This window comes from Idiotropiscis lumnitzeri, chromosome 4 (genome assembly GCF_059441095.1).
Source record: "Idiotropiscis lumnitzeri isolate Australia: NSW breed Sydney's pygmy pipehorse chromosome 4, RoL_Ilum_1.0, whole genome shotgun sequence".
Taxonomy (NCBI): Eukaryota; Metazoa; Chordata; class Actinopteri; order Syngnathiformes; family Syngnathidae; genus Idiotropiscis; species Idiotropiscis lumnitzeri.
The window spans coordinates 23347381-23366335 of NC_142394.1; the positions used below are offsets into that span (position 1 = coordinate 23347381).

Here is an 18955-nt window from a genome sequence, read left to right on the forward strand (position 1 = left end):
AATGTTGACACAAAACAGTCATCGTTTTTTAAAATAGCTGTCATCTATTTTCAGTTATTACTTCCAAAGAGGTCGCCGAATGCGAAACTGGCTAAACAAACTATTCTTAATCGTCACAACAGCCACAATAAAAGGCACACTTGCAGACGAATGAAAACCGTTATACTGTGCCAGTTTCCCAACGTTTACTGAGTCAAGGCAAATATACTACAAAAAAAAATTTGGGAAATTTGGCACTCGAGGGACATTTCAGGACGAATCACATAATTGAACAATGTGAACGGCCAAATTTACAACAGGTGGAGCAATAAATGTCTTAATTCAATTCGATTATTTTTTTCATGTTTGAAACCTTCCTATTTAAGATGCCGTTCACATTTCAACACGATGACACCAAGACGATTCATAACTGATGTGTAGAACTCATACCCCGTCGCTAAGCCCTAAAAACGTTGAATGCTTTCAAAAATCAAATTGGATTTTTATTCCGGTTACAAAATAAAATTGCATTGCAGCGTTTTAATAAAACGCTTGTCAACTCAAAATCTAAATTACTCTTAATATACCACAATGATGCATCTACGCAATGCAAAAAAAATTCTAAAAGCTTTGACATTGTCCTGACAAACATATTTCAGGTTTAACACTATATAATAATAATAATAGTTTGACCATGTACCTCTGACACTTCTCTGTGCTCTTTTACTACGGGCGACAAAGAGCAAGTATGGGCTTGCTCACAGAACAAGTTCACAAATGATTTCTATTTTTTGTAAATGGGTCAAATTTAACCCACGACTTAACTTTTAATCTAATGATTATGAATGAATCCCCACGTTAATTGTGAATGGATCCTTAAGAAAACCATAAAAGATGCCGTCAGGCCAGTCGGACAACGTTTGGTAGGTGCCGAGGCCTAATTTGAGACCGGTTAGCACCCACGTCAACAATGACGGACTCGGGCACATTTGTTGATTTTGGCAGATGGTCAAGTACATCTGACAATTAAAACGTTTGCCCTTACTCTCTGCCTTTCAGATCAGCAGATTGATGTCTTAGAAAAAGCTGAAGTACTTGTTTGACGTGGACACCGGATACGTGCTGAAGAAACTCATGATCCTCCTGTTCCCTTACACACATGAGGTAATCGGACAAGGTGTTCACCATTTGTGAGAAGCGGATCCCCTATCATATTTTCTTACGCCTTATCGCGCCCCAAAGAGATATTTCGACTGTTAATCTATAACAAGTGAGCATTGGAACTTAGTTAGCAACGTTTTTATGCAGGTCGATTACATCACGAGCAAGCTGGCGGTGACGTGTGCCAACAGGATCTTTTTGACGGTCGTTCTGTCAACTGTAAATTCGTGGAAATGTTCTAGATTTGTAATGTGGATGTGTGCTACTGGATCAATATGAAAACTCCGAAGGCTTGGATTAATACGAGCGGCTCAATGGATTTGCAGGTCCAGCACACTCACACCTTCAATCGGATGAGACTGATACAATAAAGAGGCACACACAAGCACTTGATTGGAACTGAATAGTTCCTTCCAAATAAAAATGAGGAGCCTATTAGTCCTGTCACAGTAGAAGCCGGCAGTGGCGGTCTTTTTTTCTTAAGTGGAATTAAAAAGCGGTTTAATTAACTGTGAGCTCCATTGTTATTGTAACAAAACACTCAACCTCAACCGTGTGAACAAGTATGAATGAAAAAGGCCTTTCCTTGATTGCTTAACAAATAAAAGTGACTTGGGCAGAATGTACCATGCCTTGGGCTTTTTTTGTCTTGCATTATGAATGTAAACATTTCCTAACCAAAGTTGTTTCACTCTCTTAAATACAACCACATTAATCAAGTTGTTCCATGTTTGACCACAACCAGTTTCCCCTTTTCCTCCCTTAAAGGGAGTCCCGATTAGGCTGAACGTTGGCACTTATGTAATAGGTCTCTGTAAACATTTTCAAATTCAACCCCCTGAAAAACTCAGTTGTGATTTAATGCGTGTTTTATTACTACTTGCAGCTCATCTTGATGCCTGTTTTTCATGGGCATGTGTGAAACAAAAATATATGCACACAACTCTACTCATGTTCACTATGGTACTTGAAGGCCCGTATCCTTCATGTTGCCTTCCTTCGGCACACTTGAGTAATAAGGCTTCTGCAGAGCTTGCTGATGAGCTATCATTCGAATCAGATGTGTTGTAGGGAAACATGAAGGACAACGGCTCTCAAGGACTGGAGTTTACTGTGAGAAGAAGGGATGTTTCCTCCTGAAGTGTCGTTTGTGTGCGTGTGCCGGCGTGTGCGTGCGTGTGCGTGGCTGAGGCTGAACGATTGCCTAATGAAGACCCGGTCAACCTATCATTCTGATCATTCTCCGGGTCACACAAGTGATTTTCAAAGTGTGCTACTCCCTCTAGTGGTTGTTTTTGGAGGGTTTTTTTCAACACGTACGGGGTGAAACCTTTAGTCAATACATGACGTAAAATCCGATTACAATCCAAAGGAAATCGCACAAATCCCGCTTTCCAAATAAAATAAAAATCAAGTGGCAAATAAAATAATTGTATGCTTGATTATATTGCAACTTTTTTCTCTAAATATTCCAATTTTAGCCTGGTATAATATTATAATATATATAATATATCTTTTTTTTAATTTGTTGTGTTATTATTTTTCATGGTTATTTTTCTCCTATCTGTTGTCTATGTATATTATACATGCGTACATTAGGGTTTTTTAAATTAATTATTATTTTTTAAAATTTAGTTTTTTATTTATATATTTTTATTTTTGTTATATGCAGTCAGTGCGTGCACAATAGGCGTACACTGCCACGCAGGCAAAGTGACGTACGCCAATCGTAGAGAGTGGGTGGTGTCAGCTGGTGAACCACGTAGCGAGCTACCTAACGTTAGCAAGCTAGGTAAGTTTCTCTCCGCGTTAATTTTGTTGTTGTTTATTATCTGGTCATTTGTTGCGCAATGTGGATCGGATATTTATAATTCTGCTTAATTGTGTTTGTGTCGCTGTGAGTCTCAACCTCATTCTTTAACACTTAGGCTACTCCTCATTAGCTGTGCTTCGCTAGCCAGCAGCTAATGAGGAGTAGCCTTGGTGTTAAAGTTTAAAGGTAAAGCATTAGCGTTTGACACAGCAGTAATCGTACCGATTATCATGACATTTGTCCAAACTAGCAGCATACCAGTTTTGTTGTGTGTATGTACGTATTTTCGCATGCATATGTTCATGTGCCACTGTTTTTTTTTTTAATTTTATATTCTGAAAGCTAACGTCAGCGAGAATTTGCAATGGATTTGCCACATCACGGATACCGAGCAAGTAAGTGGAACGCAAATAACTAATGCTACCGCTACGCAGTTATCGTTTTTGAAAAAAAAACTCAACTATTTTTTGTTATTCCTTCCAAAGAGGTCGCCTAAGACGAAACTGGTGACACAAGTCTTTATAGACACATAAGTTACAATATTAGGTCCACTTGCATATAAATGAGAGTCTCCTTTCTATATATAATTTAAACAATGCTCAAGGCAGCTAGACTACTCACTAATGTTTGGGGGTTTCTGGCGGTTGACATTTATATTCAGGATGTAACAATATTTAATCGAACAATAAGAAGTTGGGTTGCAAAATTCACAACAGGTGTTTGATCCAGTTGTGGAGCAATAATGTCCTGGTTTAATTGGATTTGGGAATTTAAACAGTTATATTGATCACGCTCTTCACATTATGACGTCAAATCAAGACGACTCCGGACTATTGAATGAAAAAATTGTGGTTATTTTTGGGGCCTAGAACGGAAAAATTGCATTTAAATTAATTTCCAAAGTTTATTTAACGGCTTGGTCACAGAACAAGTTTCAAGATACCTCTGTAATTGTTTCCCCAGGTAAACACAAGGGTCGCGGCACTCCGACGGGCGGGGAGTCCATGTTGTTCGACGACACCAGCACCTCAGGCATGAACACTCAGGGCTATTACACTCCAGGCTACAACATGGCGGGTCCCTCCCACGACATGCATGCGGGAGTCAACAACTTGTTCGCTGATCCCATGGCCAATGCCGCAGTCATGTACGGCTCGTCCTTGGCCAACCAGGGCAAGGACATGGTTAATAAAGAGGTGGGATATAAAACTTTTAGTCAGTTTTTAGTTCAACTTGCTTTTCTTTGTCTGCATATTGGAAAAATGCTTTTTCATCCCTTGTAGAATCTTGTGACATTTTTAACCAGGGCATGAATTTGAGGCCCGTTTGCATCCACATCACCAATGACGGACTCGGGCAGTTTGTTGAGTACCTTAGACTATTAAAACATTTGCACTTTCTCTGTGCCTTTCAGATCAGCAGATTCATGTCTGTAAATAAGCTAAAGTACTTCTTTGCCGTGGACACCAGATACGTGCTGAAGAAACTCATGATCCTCATGTTCCCATACACGCATCAGGTAATTGGTTTATGTGTTCAACAGTCGTAAAAAGCGGCTCCTCCATCATATTTTCGTATGCCTTATTGAGCCCCAAAAAGATATTTTGGCCCTTAATATGTTGCAATTGAGCATTGTAACTTAAAACAGGAATGCCCTAATCATGCTGTAATAAACGTGTATGTTATATTACATTGAGTATTTCTCAGCAAAAGTCGAGCCTGTCTTGAGCAGTGATTGCGACAGACTGCAGTGGGTAATGATCCAATTCCACTTCCAATTCCTCTTAACTGGTCTATAAAAATGATTTAGTTGCGAAAACTAAAATACAATTGTGCTTTGAAATATGAGTGCAATTGCTCGGTGACAAAGCTTGTAACTAATAACACTCAAATCAGAAATTGTTTTCTAAGTGAAGTGAATGGAAATGTCCTTAATCTGGTTCAGCCGAGAAAAAATAAATAAATACCAACACTCTAATACTTCATACTTTAAAACATATTATTATAATCGTAATTAATGGAACAGAGAAAGTTAAAAAAAAAAAAAAATTCCAACTTCACATCAATTCAACGTCCAAATGTGCTTCTCTTTTTGGTGTGCCCGCCTTGGCCACTTGGGCACAATATAATTCGGACAGGCGGATATGCTGTTAATTGAGACCTGTCAACTTCTTTCAGCTAATTGGTACGGTGCTAATGTTTGTCGTTTTTTTACAGAGGCTAACAAATTTGCGAATGAGCTCTGTTATATTATCTGTCTAAATGTTTTGCTGTACCATTTGTGTTAAATTTCGTTCCTTACATAGATGCCATTTAGTGTTAGCATTAAGCTGGCAGCCTTTTCGTCTCTTGGTTTTACGCTTGACTGTAAACCTCAAGTGGGAGTGGCAATAAGCAACTTGATGCCTCTTTTTTTCTTTTAAAGAATTTTCAACTATTCCCCCGACTGTTGTTTATTCAAGGTACCACTGTAATGCCAATGAAGTATGCTCACATCTTAAACTGACTCTTGGTAGGATTGGGAGGTTCGCTACCATCGAGACACTCCACTAACACCAAGACAAGATGTCAACGCGCCTGATCTTTACATACCAAGTAAGCCAGCTTTCACACATTCACACTACGGTCAAATGAACGGAACAGCCACAAACAAATCGCAGTCATCAACTCAACCCTCGCACACATACCAACTCGCAGTGGGAAAAACTGCAATCGTTAGTTCCCTATTGGGAAATTACAAAAGTGAGAATGTGAATATTTGATGGACTCTTGGTAGTCCGTGCCCCATTGATTAACTGCACTCATGTATTGTGGCAAAAAGGAGGAGCGAACGGCTTTGCTCGTTAGCCACAGGTACGTATGAAATAAAAAAATTATAGTAAAGTATTATTTTCTGACAAAATATATCAATTCAGCATAACTGTTTTAATATGATCTAGTGGCGACTGGCTGGATTTCACTTTGAATCCAAAAATTTAATTTTTGATGTAAAAAGCACACGCAATGACAATTTTGAATGGCCGTTACAACAGAGACATTGTAACGCTACTCAGCTGTATTTCAAATTGTGAATTGGCGCTCAACTACTGGCTGACTGTCACGCATGAAAACTAGTTGCAAAACACTGCTCACTGCGTCACGGTTCAGTCGTGTTTGCCGAGGTTGCTTTGTGTGCGGTGGGCTGAAATCATCATTCAAGAAATGCACGCCCCCCCGTTTTCTCAATCACTCCGCCAAATACGTGTGGCATCACCATGAAATGTTGTACATTTAACCACCATCAGAACCAGCTTGGGATGTTTTAATTACAAGTGCTCTTTTTGCGGTTCTAGCAATGGCTTTCATCACCTACATTTTACTGGCTGGAATGGCTCTCGGCATTCAGAAAAGGTAAGAAGTTATTTGTTGTTGTTCTTCCCCATCTTCTAGCGTGTTGACTGACTTGTGGTAAAGGTTCAGTCCGGAAGTGCTGGGACTGTGTGCCAGCACGGCCCTGGTGTGGGTGATCATCGAGGTGTTGGTGATGCTGCTCAGTTTGTACTTGTTGACAGTACACAGCGACATGTCTACTTTCGACCTCATCGCCTACAGTGGATACAAATATGTCGGGTAAATATTAAATTCAATAAATATTTAAAAATAGACTATAATCGCTTTGGTATTGATTTCTACAACAGCAACTTAAAGCGTTTACAGTACTGTATACCGATAAGCTAACATTTTACACGATTCGTGTGAACATTTCAATTCTTAATTATCCTCGTTCGAACCCAAGCCCATTTCTCCTCACACGAAAACTGTGAACTTTGAAACTCTGTGCGTGTTTCTGCTAAACATTGATCTTTTTTCCCCAAGGATGATCTTCACCGTGCTATGCGGCTTGCTGTTTGGCAGCGATGGTTACTTTGTGGCGCTTGCCTGGTCCTCTTGTGCCCTTATGTTTTTCACTGTAAGTATTTAGTCTTGTCAAGGACAAATTCATTGGTACCTTGTGCCGTAACATCCGAGGTTTTCGGATTATGATCCTTTGCGGTTTAAAAGAAAAAATGCGTTTGATGAAGATTTGACTTAGCAGGCTCACTTTTTCTGGGTTTGGTCACGTGACTTTGGCAATGCGAGCCCGAAGGCACTTTGACATCAGTTTCAGTCAACAGCAGAGGACGTGGCACACAGACTGGCTGCACCCAGACATTTGAGGAAAATTAATGGATTATTCTCCTTAAATCATATTTCTCAAACACAAAATGAATTTGGGCTGCTGTGTTTAACCCAGTGGGGGCACAAAGAACATCTTGTTACAAAGTATTATTTATTTATTTATTTTTTTTGCCTTGAATTCCCCTTTAAGTCAAGCTGTCACTGTAGTCAGCACTTTCCATACTGGCAGTGTACCTAACGGGCGTGTCATCTAACCATGAATTGTGTGCAGGTACGTTCCCTGAAAATGAAGATCTTGACGTCGCTGACGTCCGACTCCATGTCCACCAGCTCCAGCGCCAAACCCCAAGTGCGCATGTACATCACCGTGGCGACCGCCCTTTTTCAGCCTGTCATCATTTACTGGTTAACCTCTCACCTGGTCAGGTGACTGTGAGGCGTCCACGTGAGCTGGATCGTCCAAGTGCTTTGGCGCGTGTGTGACTGTGTGCTCGCCACCTTCTCCACACGGTGCGGTTTTGTCCCTACACGGCGCGTGCTTGCACAGTGTTGAGCTAGCAAAACGCTTCAAAAATGGAAATTGTGTACTTGAGGTAACCAAATTGTACGAAACGTCTGAAATATTTCTGTGTGCAGTGATTTTGACAAAGGCTCATTTTCTCCCGTCTTACCTGTTTTTTTTTTTTTATTTTTAAAACAAGGGCTGCCACATTCATAGCTTGGTTTCAATTTTCTTTATTAAACATAAAAGCAATTTCCATCACTTATTCCATATCCTTGATGTCCATCTTAAAGTCCTCGTATTAGTACTCTTTTTGTCCTCGTGAGTAAGACAATTAAGGGCACTAGTAGTAGTGGAAATTAGTGGTGGGGAAAGAAAAAAGCATTTCTCGTAGGACACAACGATTTACCAGTGCACTCTTTGTCCTCTCAAAAAACTACTAAACATAATTTTAATAATAGTAGTTGGCTCCAGAAGTTGACGTGCCTACTAATTGGGCCTGGTATTGTTAACTAGTACAACACAGTGATGTTCTAGTAAGGTTTAATTGCTTATTAGTAGGACAAAAGTGGCGTGAATAGTGGGTGGAAAAAACTTTACTAGTAAGCCAGTAATTCTACTACTGCACAGATTTGTCTTACCAGAGAAGGTAAAGAGCGTACATGGACCTTAAACTTGGATCTTAAGGATATGTAGTAAATATTCTAATGGATTTAAGGAAAGCCATTTTTCTTTTGACATCCTTGATGAGGACGCTATTCGTGTGTGTGAAGCGTACCTACTCGTGGGTCCTATCAGTGTTACTAGAGATTTTCAATTGTTAACTAATAAGGTTTAATCATAGACTCGTCATCCAAAACGCATACCACATCCTGTACCATACTATTTAATTTTTCATAAATACTGAACTGGCTTTCCATAAACTCCTCTGTTTTGATGACATCACCACCATTTCCAAATCTGAATTTTTATTTATTTGATATTTGACAACGCATGACTGTTTGGATTTTTGTAAGAAAGAAATATATCCCGCTTTGTGTATTCAATTGTGAACGCTTGTGGACTCTTCCTTGTTTGTTGGATGTTCCACGTGAAATGCTGAGTGTCAGTGGTTTGGCACTTTTTTATTGCTGACGTATTCCTTTACCACCTTAAGTCATCTTAGTATCAAATACCTTGTTAAGTTGAGAAGCTTCATTTTGTACTTTGCTGCCATCTTGTGACATCTATAGATGTGACATCTATAATTATACACTATATATTTTTTCAATTATTGGTGCATTTTCCCAAGAGAATAATCACCATATCCCCAAGACGATTCGACCTTAGTCAGATCCCCACATTTTCAGCTGAAATGAAAGAAGTTGCGTGACGTGCCAGTATTATCAGCAGAGTGGCGCAGCGGAAGCGTGCTGGGCCCATAACCCAGAGGTCGATGGATCGAAACCATCCTCTGCTATCGGGATGGCCAATTGACAGTTCTCATTTTTTCTCTTTTAACCGATTTAAATAAGTGGCAAAATGCCGAAAGACTGATAGTCGGCTGGCTCAGCAAATAATACAAGCTATCACCAACTTGAACCTTCGTCGGGTTTACAGCCCAGTGGGTGCGCGCCCTCACTTCACGGTTCTACCGACGGGGGTTGGTTACAAATGGAGTATACTAGTCACCCCCCCTCCCACCACCACCACTAGTGCCACTTTCGGCCTACTAATCACAAACCTTACTAGTGCTGCACTAATATACTTGTCTTTTCACACTGGTTGATCGTGTGCAACAACAAACGCCCAGTTTTGCCTCACGAGTATCATATGGTTGTCCTACCAGAGAGAACAAAGAGTGTACTAGTGCACGGACCTGAAGCTGCCTATCAAAGATGACAGTTCGTATCTTGTTCCTGTCTTTTGTGATGCTGTACGCTGTAATCGGGTGCGCGCACGCCTGCCAGCCGGTTACGCGCCGCCTGCAAAGCGTCCTTTTCGGTTCCCATGGCAACCCAAACCACAAGTCAACGTACACGGAGCGAGAGAGGGGAGAGCGACAGAGGCGTTCCGGTTCCAAGTTTCGGGTCTCCCAAATCCACCTTGAATCCTGACAAAGACGAAACTTGACGGGCCGCTCGGGTGAGTCTCAAGTATAATTGAATTTTATTCGCACACACGAACAGATTAAAGTCAACAATTAGGAGCTGGTGGCTCACCTGAGAGCAAAAGGGCGGCTTCAAATTCTTGACTACACAGAGGGGACTGAAACTTTAGATTGCGGCGCCATTTGCCATTTGAACCGCTTTGTGCCTCGAAGGCGCGCAGTGCGCATGGTAAGACACAAACACTCGTGCACGATAACGTCTTGTTGAGTGAGGCCTGCACCTGTATAGCCTGTTGCCTGGACTGCCATGAGCACACTCTGGACTTTGAACGTTCTAGTGGATGCACATCAGAATTGAAGCTGAAGCAAATGGGTAACTACCTAAATTTTTGCAAGAAGGCACAAATGGAAGCTTTGAAGTGGGCGAAAGTCCATCTCCAGACCTCAACTCAATGGAAAATGTAGCTTTTTGTTTATGTGTGTGTTTCTGTCTTTGACCAACTCAATTATGTCATATTACATGGAAATAGTACATTTAATGCATCAATGGAAAGTCTGCCCAAAATTTGTGTCCATCCAATGAGTGATTTTACATATTTATTTTTTGGTACACCCAAGAGTTTCCCAACATTTATTGAGTCAAGGCAGAAGAAAATCTCCTGACACACTACCTCAAAAATTTTAAATATTGTTCGGTGGTGTCTCTAATCTCTGAATCTCACTTAATGGGATGTTGTCCCAAAATGTGTACCGAACCATGATTTAGAACAGGATTAATCGGACATGACAAAAATGGAGTGAGCCCACTTTAGTTATCAGCAGCTCAATTCTTGGTGGTGACATTTTTCTTTTTTTTTTTTGCAGAGGTTGCGGTGAATGATGGAGAACCTGTGCCACACCTTAGTGCCGTTGTCCCCGTGTCCCACCGCTTTTGGGGGGCCCTTCTCTGCCTCGTGTCACATGACCTCCCTTCCCCTGTCGCCCATCTCCTTCCCGCCGTCGCCGACCACAGCCGAGTCGCTCCCATCTTCTTCCTCATCTTCCTCCTCCTCCTCTTGCTCTCCCCTTTCCAACTGCACGCCGTCCCATCACCTGGAGGGTCCCCTGAACACGTGGGACCAGGACGACCTGACGTGTCTCAGTTGGCTGCACCAACGGGGCAACCTTCTCCCGCTCCAACCGCTCCCCAAAGCCACGCCGCCTCAGCCCCAAGGCGAGTCCGGACGAGATCCCGCCTCCTCCAAGCCGCCGTACTCCTTCAGCAGCCTGATTTTCATGGCTATAGAGGAGTCAACGGATAAGAGGCTGCCGGTGAAGGACATTTACGGCTGGATTGTGGACAAGTTCCCCTACTACAGGACAGCCAGCGCGGGATGGAGAAACTCAGTCCGGCACAATCTGTCTTTGAGCAAGAGCTTCTGCCGCATGGAAAGAGACAAAAGTCAGGTGGGTGCGTTGCACTTCCTCCTTACAGAAAAAAAAAATCTAGTGTGCATGTCTCAAGTCATCTTTTTACGGTGCCCCTTAGGGGACATGGAAGAGAAAAAAAAAATTGCGTTCCTCGCAAAATCTTTGCGTTCCTTTGCAAAGACTGCGTTCCCTTGCAAAGCAGCCTCATAAACAAACCTGCCCTGTAAGTTGTTTTTTTTTCGAGTGAATGTTTATTTATTTATTTTTTAATGCGCGTTTATGTACTTCCGGGTCAGTTTGACTAACCTTGCCTCGAATGCGCTGCTGTTCAAGAGACGACAGTACGTTGGAGGCGGCACTAATCATGGAGGAGGGCTTGGAACTGTCTTTCACTTATTTGAAAACCGTGCTTAATATCCAGAACTGATTTTATTTCTTTGTATTTCAAGCCAATTTCAAAGTAAAATTCAATTAAACTCGCCCACGGGTGAACACACTCCATCTTTGCTGCGTTTGTTTATACGGAAGATGACCCGGAAGTACATAAACGCGTATTTAAAAAAAAAAAACATTCACTCGAAAAAAAAAAACAAAAACTTTGCATTCCCTCGCAAAGTTTGCGTTCCCTGCAATCTTTGCAAGGGAGCGCAAAGATTTTGCGAGGGAATGCAAAGTTTTTTTTTCTCTCTCTTCCGTGTCCCCTAAGGGGCTCTGTATCTTTTCCCCTCTAAATGAATGGAAGTAATTTATTGACTTAAGAAAACATTTTTTTGATGTTCCTGAAAAAAAAAAGTATGTGAATCAATTACGGCGTGCCACAAGGGTCAATTGTTGGACTTAAACTGTTTAGTAACGACTCTTACTTGCTCATGCTCAATCATGATATTTTATTCTGGATGGTGTGGTGGCCATCGGAAATTTTGGGGGAACTCCCGTACGACCAGTCTATTCCAGGACAAAATAATGGTAAATCGGGGTCGGTATGCCCCACCCATCATAGATGAATAATTATCATTGCAAGGCAGCACAAAAAATGATTCAATTGATTTTGCACTGATCAACCTGAACATATAAACAAAAGAGTCAAACTCAAGTCATATAAAGTTAATTAGATCAAGCTTTTTGAATAATTATGAACTCATTACTTAAGAAATTCCAAACTCTGACCAACATCACCTTGGTTGCTTCCAGTCGGCCGGGAAAGGATCTCTGTGGCGCGTGAATCCAGAGCATCGAGCGTCGCTGCTGGAAGTTCTTCGGAAGACGCACGCCTACCACAGCAACAGCAGCAGCCTCGTAAACAAACCTGCCCTGTAAGTCCAATCACGCTTAGTTCCCATTTCATCATGAAGTCGCCCACATTGAGTCCGTTACATTTATTGACATCGTCTGTGGGATGTTTTCAGGCACTGTCAACAAGAGTGGGCTAACTCCATTTATGTCATTTTTGGCAGAGTCACCAAGCTTGCCTGAAAAGTCCAAGCAGCCATCAAATTGAACAAATTGTTATGAAACCTGATGAATGACAAGCACTTATACAAATATGTTGACGTACTGGCACCTAAGCTAAAGCACGATTTACTTTCTGGGATGCTTCCATCATAGAAATGAGAGTTGACCCAGCAGTGCTGAGCACCCTAAATCTCAAAACTGGAATTAAACCTTGATTTAGACATTTTTACATCCCTTTATTAAAGTGCACTGATCAACCTAGTAATATTTAAACCACTAAAGATCATTAATTTTCTGCTATTTACTTTTTAGTGACTGAATGGACTTAACTCACTCTTGTTCTAAGTGGTTCAATTATGCTCGTAATGCGAGATACTTTTTCCATTTGTTTTGTTTGTAATGTTATTCCAGGTTGGAAGGTGTCGACTATGGCGTGTCTGCAGTGTGCGACTCCATGGAAATGTCAGGTTAGTTAGACTCATTCCAAAATCTGAGGATTTTGGTGGCAACATTTTGGAAACACTGACTTTATTTGTTATGGGCACTATGGCCGACTGGTTAGCACGATGGCCTTACAGTGTCGAGAGTGTGGGTTCGGTTCCGGCTCCGGCCTTCCTGTGTGGAGTTTGCATGTCCTCCCCGTGCTTGCGTGGGTTTCCTCCGGGTACTCCGGATTCCTCCCGCGTTCCAAAAAACATGCATGCCAGGTTGATTGTACACTCTAAATTGCCCCTAGGTATGAGTGTGAGCGCGGATGGTTGGCAACCAGTTTAGGGTGTACTCCGCCCAGCTGGAATCGGCTCGAGCACGGCCGCGACCCTTTTGAGGAGAGGCAGTACAAAAAATGGATGGATGGATATTATTACTTCAGCGAAAATCATTTCAGTCATCCAGCTCAACCACCACGTGCTGATCGCTGTAGATGTATTTTGCTAGTCAAAATTCTAACCAGCTGAAGACTAAAAAATGCTGAGGCCATTGAGTGAATATCAAGGGTACTCTTGTTTTTTTTAAACGTTTTTTTTTTTAAATTATTACAAAGGGTATTCTTTTTTAATGCAAATGAATGAAATACAGTGTACCTCGCGTATTCGCAGTTTGGCATTCACATATTTGTGGATTTCTTATTGGGCATTTATACTCTTGGAAACACGCTTATTTGCATTTTTTTTTACCTGATCCACCGCTCATTCATGGTTTTAAAATTTTATTTTATTTTTTTTACAATTATTCGGGCTCAGGTGTGGGCCCCGTCACTGCAAATAGCAGAGTCCACTGTCTATGATTGCAAGAGTTGAAAAAAAAATCACAAACTGAAAAAGAAATAAATACGAGACTTACAATAAAACCTCGGAAACAACCTCCGGTAATAAAACAAATTTAAAGAAACTATTGCAGGGAAAATATTTGTATTCATCGGCAATGGGGTCATAGGTCTTTTGGGCTCTTATGGAAAAAAAAAAATTCTTTCTTATATATGATTTATGGACAGTTTTTGTCCTTTTCAAACAATAAAAACCAGTAAACCCACTCTTAAAACTAACTAATTTGAAAAACATAAAAAAGTCAAAGGGAAATAAAAATACAGCATGTATACCATAATGAAAAATCCTAAAAATATTTCAACCTTGGTGAGGACGAATCTGAAACGTAATTTCTTGGCAGATTAGGTTGACTTGACAATGAATAGAGGCTGGAATCTGATTGGAAAAAACTTGTACATAAGCGTACTGAAAGCAGTGCAGCCAATAGAAATGCTTCGAATATTGTTGACTGTTGGGTGTTAAGGACGATGATTTCTTGAAACAACTCTCAAAATGTAGGTTGAGAAAATAGTTCAGAGCTTCTGATAATGTTTTTGCCTTGCTGGTCCTGCCCGCTCACCACTGGTAATGAGTAAACTGAAACCCACTCACCCGTCTGTGAGCCTTTATGAATTTGAGCCTATAGGATATTTTATCAGTGGTGAAACAGCGCTGGTTGTCACTTTTACTGCTGCCGCCTTTTCAGCCTCTCGCCGACGTTCTCAGCATGCGACATTGTTCCTGTGTTTGCCTTCCATCGCCATGACGACAACCTTCTATTTCCGTGGTAACGCGCCAATAGCCTCCTTAATGTGGCCCGCCTTTTACACGCGGGCCTCCATATCTGCTCATCAAGAGCTTGTTTACAAATGATTTCGACTTTTCTCTGTGAAATGTGCCTCCCGTGCTCGGCTTTTGTGATTGAGATCATCAGGTGTCGTGGGAAAAATAGCAATTTCATTTCATTGCGCCAGAATGGTTTATTTGTGTACCTCTTGTTTTTGTAACCTATCCTCTTTTGTTGTCTGACAAACTCACCTATTTGCTGTTTTTGCCGCCATCTAGCGACCTTTTTTTTTTTTTTTTAGCAACAGCGACAGTTCAGCATTCACAAATTCACACTGGCCAAAAAAATTTAAATAAAAAGTGCACTGGAATGTTTGTGTTAATATTGGAAGGACATGATGAGGTAAAAGTTGAATGTTTCATTCAGACCAAAATAGTAATTTGCTACTATGTCATGGCATCTTGGGGTCAAGGAACTCTTTATGTTAAGCACTTTGTTACAGCAGCAGCTGTTGTGAAATTCAGTTTACAAATAAAGTTGCGTTGCATAGGATCATTCAGTTGAGAGTTTTCAGATTTACAAAAGTAGTGCTTTGCTGCCATCTTAAAGCAGTTTTGTGTCAAGAAATGTTGTGTTATGGTTGCTTCAAATGATCATTTTGTCCCTTGCAGATTGCCTCCCTCACACCCTGATGCTGTCCGCCCCCTCGCCCGACACCCCCAGCCGGGATAATCCCGCTTTCTCCGAGCACCCGGATTTCCCCTTGACCCCGGAGCATGAGGAGCTCGTGGCCATCGAGCCAGTGGAATACCAAGCGGAGGATCTCGGCGGGGACTTGGACAAAGACCCACTGGCTGACAGCGGCTACATCGAGCTGCACTACTATCAGTCCCCCGAGTATCAGTACTTGGTCTTGCCCGACGACACCGAGCTGGACCTGGAGACGGTGGAGATCCTGCAGCTGGATGCCGAGGCGCAGGAGGCGGCTGGCTCGCTGCTGGACTTAGCGGGTAGTGGATATTAAAAACGTTTTTGGTCATTGCTGGATCCTTAGCGGCGACAACATCACTGCCTAATGATTGCAAACTTGTAGGTTTTTCTGATAGGATAGGATAGAGTCTAGAACTGTATCATTTGTGTTCAAGCACTTGCTCAAACGTACATCATTTTGGGACACATGTTAACCAGTGTTTTCCAGGCAGCAAACTTTTACTCCATATCCTTGATTGGGACTCACCTCGTGCGTGACACGTGCCTAGTCGTTTAAATAGCTGTCCTGCAAAATGACAAAAATGAAGTCAGCCCACACTAGTTCACAAGCGGCTCGGTTGTACTACTACTTAAGTCCAAGTTTTTCATGAGGACGTTACTAATGCGGGAGACGTGCTTCGTGCCATTGGACCATTTATTTGTTATCCTTGATGAGGAGGCCACTGGTACGGCTTTTGGTAAGGTTTTTTGGAGTCACTAAACTACTAGTTGGTTCTATTAGTATGACTTGGTGCTTCTCGGTAATTTGCTAGTAAGGTTTAGTTGCATACTAGCCGGCCACACTAATAGAAAAAACATTGCTTAGAGAACACAAAAGTCACTTGTCAGACATAGTCAATACTAATACAATAATTATATTCACCACTTGTGCCACGTTTGAATTTGCATTATTCTGCTGGTTTTAAATGATTTTATATGGATAGATATAGATAGCTAGTGCCGCTGGCACGAGTAGTGGAGAAAAATGTTACTTGGAAGACAGACTTGTCCACCTTCCGTTCTGCAACTGTTTTGAACTGTGAATGGACAATTAGTATAGTACATATGGAAAATGAGGTACACGAGTAGGATATAGACCTGGGGTGGGCAAACGTTTTGATTGGCGGGCCACAATGGGTTCTAAAATATGACAGAGGGGCCGGACCAGGAGCAGACGGATGGAGTGTTTTGGTAACCTCACCTCATCGGAGAAAAAAAAATCTATTTAATTTTAAATGAAGGTGAACAAAAGCATTTCAACAAAATATATGTCTTTGAAAAACCACAGTATTTAAAAAATAAAACACAAACAAGGTTTATTCATTTAATTTTGTTCCAAGTTCGGCAGGCCGGATTAAAATGTTTAACGGGTCGCATGTGGCCCCCGGACCGTAGTTTGCCCACGCCTGCTCCACAAGGTGACTGAATTGTATTACTGGTGAGGAAAAAGAGTATATTGACCTCGTACATGGCCCGTGAGCTTGATATCAAGGATATGGAATTAATGACCCAACAGATTTCCATTGTCATCCTCAGGAACGGAAGAGGTTCTTCCAACTCATGTAATGCTGCTTAATCTTTCTAGATTTCCTAATTTTGAGTCGCCACATTTCTTAGTGTCACAAGCTCATTTGAAGAATTGTCTACTAACTACATATTTTTGTTACTTCAAAAATCAATAAATCTCATTCAAATCTTTTCCAACACGGCAAAAAGACAGAACTTGAAACATCTGGGTTTCAGACTGTGCGGTCTGGCTGCTTGAAAATGACTCTGGATCTTCACTCAGCGCGGCTACTGAATCAGGGGCGGAGAAACTGGGCGTTGGGGTGTGTTTTTAATGTAAATTATCATCTTCCAGGGACATTGTAAAATTCTATTATGCCGTATCTATTAACCAAAAGAACTAGTGGTGTGCATATGTTAACTACTGCACAGTTTTACCTCAGTAACATGTAGTTGTTAGTTCAACTTTGTCATTCTACTAGCTTGCAGAAGTCATACAGTAGCAGGAAAAAAACCAAACATTTCTCACGAGACAGTCTTGCTCCAAGTGAACTCAACTGTCTTACTAATGAGGACAAAGTGCCTACTAGTACATGGACACATCGGTGCACTAGTAGTATATCAAGTGAATGCTCAAATATATTTCTGTATCGTTTTCGAGCTAAAAAGTCAATAGGGGGCAGCAGATGACGGTACAGTCCTTGAAAATGGAGCGAACTTCTGTTGTGTACTGTATAAAATACAATGCAACTTTATTTATATAGTAGACACTATACTGTATACTCGTACAGTCACTAAATACTAGTATATCATTGGTACTATCACCGACTGCCCTCCAAAACATGCAGATGAAATACCATCATTTGAATTCAGATGAGTTATGGGTTTTTTTTTATACAACAATGAATCACCACTGCAGAAAGACATTTAAACATTCAATCGATATCGTACGCGTGTTTCGGTTGTCATGTACTAGTGCCATCTATTTCCTCACTGGTAACAAAATTAAGTGCACTATTTGATGAATAAAACTATAAAAGTTTTTCTCCACTACAGCTTTCCCTCGAAACAACGAAGAACAATGTGTACTAGTTGAACAACTGTGGCTTAGGTAAAACTTTTTTTTTCTTTTAACCATTCCTGCCTTTGCGTTATTTTTGGACACCAGTAGCACAACTTGGGTGTGCTCGTAGGACAACTACTAGTACACTAGGTGTACTACTAGAATGACTACATGTTGCTAGTGAGGCAAAATAGAATTTGTCCTGTTAAAAATGTGCAGATGTTAATAAATAGAATTTTATGATGTCACAAGGAGTACGAGTAGCGTACAGTTTTCAATTTGTGGTCACTGCCATTTTGTCAAATTTGTGCTTTTCAGGGTGCACCTGATTGTTCATCTGAATTCAAGGGAAATCTATTTTTGCTTAAAGTTTTTTTTAATCTAACAAATAAAATGTCATTTAGTTGTTGTGACTATTTGATTTTTTTAGGTTTAATAAGTTAATTTCCATGTGCTGCAATACTTATAGCTACTAAATTACCTTTTTGTAACTTATTAATGCAAATTTTATATATTTTCTTGAGATATGTTCATGTTAATCTGACATCTTTTCTGATGATGGACTTGTATTTTATTATTTTAGTGCTATGATAAAATAAAATTTTTTTTTTTTTTTCTGAACCGTAACATGTACTTTTCATCACATTTGCATTTTTTTCACTTTTACAGCTGTGTATCTTTTAGGTTCATTTACCAGAACATCAAAAGAAGACAGTTGAAGTTTGACATCACAAGGATTTTTGTTATAAATTATGAAAAGGGAAAAAAAGAACAAAATAATAAAAGAAATGAACGTTTTGGGTATTTTGACCATTTTTGCTTTCTGTAAATAAATCCTCTCAATGAAAGCATTTACATTTGTAATTTGGGAGTTATGTTATAGAATCAAACTAAATTTTAATTTTGCTGAAACATTTACCCAAAAATGCAAAAACTCCTCTCATATTTAAGAGCTGCGATAATATATAGAATCACGGATAT

The 18955-nt window shown here is 40.7% G+C and overlaps 2 protein-coding genes across 2 annotated transcripts; both read left to right on the plus strand.

The window, feature by feature from the left end:
- Positions 1–2818: 2818 nt before the first annotated feature.
- Positions 2819–8666, plus strand: yif1a (Yip1 interacting factor homolog A (S. cerevisiae)). Its single transcript, XM_088294412.1, has 9 exons — positions 2819–2932; positions 3296–3348; positions 3917–4149; positions 4368–4472; positions 5470–5548; positions 6286–6343; positions 6407–6562; positions 6809–6902; positions 7383–8666. The coding sequence occupies exons 2-9, from the start codon at positions 3318–3320 to the stop codon at positions 7539–7541; spliced, it is 915 nt and encodes a 304-aa protein (XP_088150538.1). The 5' UTR covers positions 2819–2932; positions 3296–3317; the 3' UTR covers positions 7542–8666.
- Positions 8667–9630: 964 nt separating this feature from the next.
- Positions 9631–18480, plus strand: LOC148338629 (uncharacterized). The gene is made up of 5 exons (XM_088294411.1): positions 9631–9737; positions 10567–11148; positions 12304–12425; positions 12976–13031; positions 15327–18480. Exons 2-5 carry the CDS (start codon positions 10579–10581, stop codon positions 15677–15679), a joined length of 1101 nt encoding a protein of 366 aa, XP_088150537.1. The 5' UTR covers positions 9631–9737; positions 10567–10578; the 3' UTR covers positions 15680–18480.
- Positions 18481–18955: the final 475 nt, after the last annotated feature.

What these genes read in the sequence shown, in the direction of transcription:
- yif1a (XM_088294412.1), top strand. Translation starts at nt 3,318, where the DNA reads ATGGATTTGCCACATCACGGATACCGAGCAA. An exon ending in TGTTCCCATACACGCATCAG is followed by an intron (nt 4,473 to 5,469) that starts GTAATTGGTTTA and finishes GACTCTTGGTAG; the next exon opens with GATTGGGAGGTTCGCTACCA. An exon ending in AGTGGATACAAATATGTCGG is followed by an intron (nt 6,563 to 6,808) that starts GTAAATATTAAA and finishes TTTTTCCCCAAG; the next exon opens with GATGATCTTCACCGTGCTAT.
- LOC148338629 (XM_088294411.1), top strand. Translation starts at nt 10,579, where the DNA reads ATGATGGAGAACCTGTGCCACACCTTAGTGCCGTTGTCCCCGTGTCCC. An exon ending in TGGAAAGAGACAAAAGTCAG is followed by an intron (nt 11,149 to 12,303) that starts GTGGGTGCGTTG and finishes GGTTGCTTCCAG; the next exon opens with TCGGCCGGGAAAGGATCTCT. An exon ending in CTCGTAAACAAACCTGCCCT is followed by an intron (nt 12,426 to 12,975) that starts GTAAGTCCAATC and finishes ATGTTATTCCAG; the next exon opens with GTTGGAAGGTGTCGACTATG.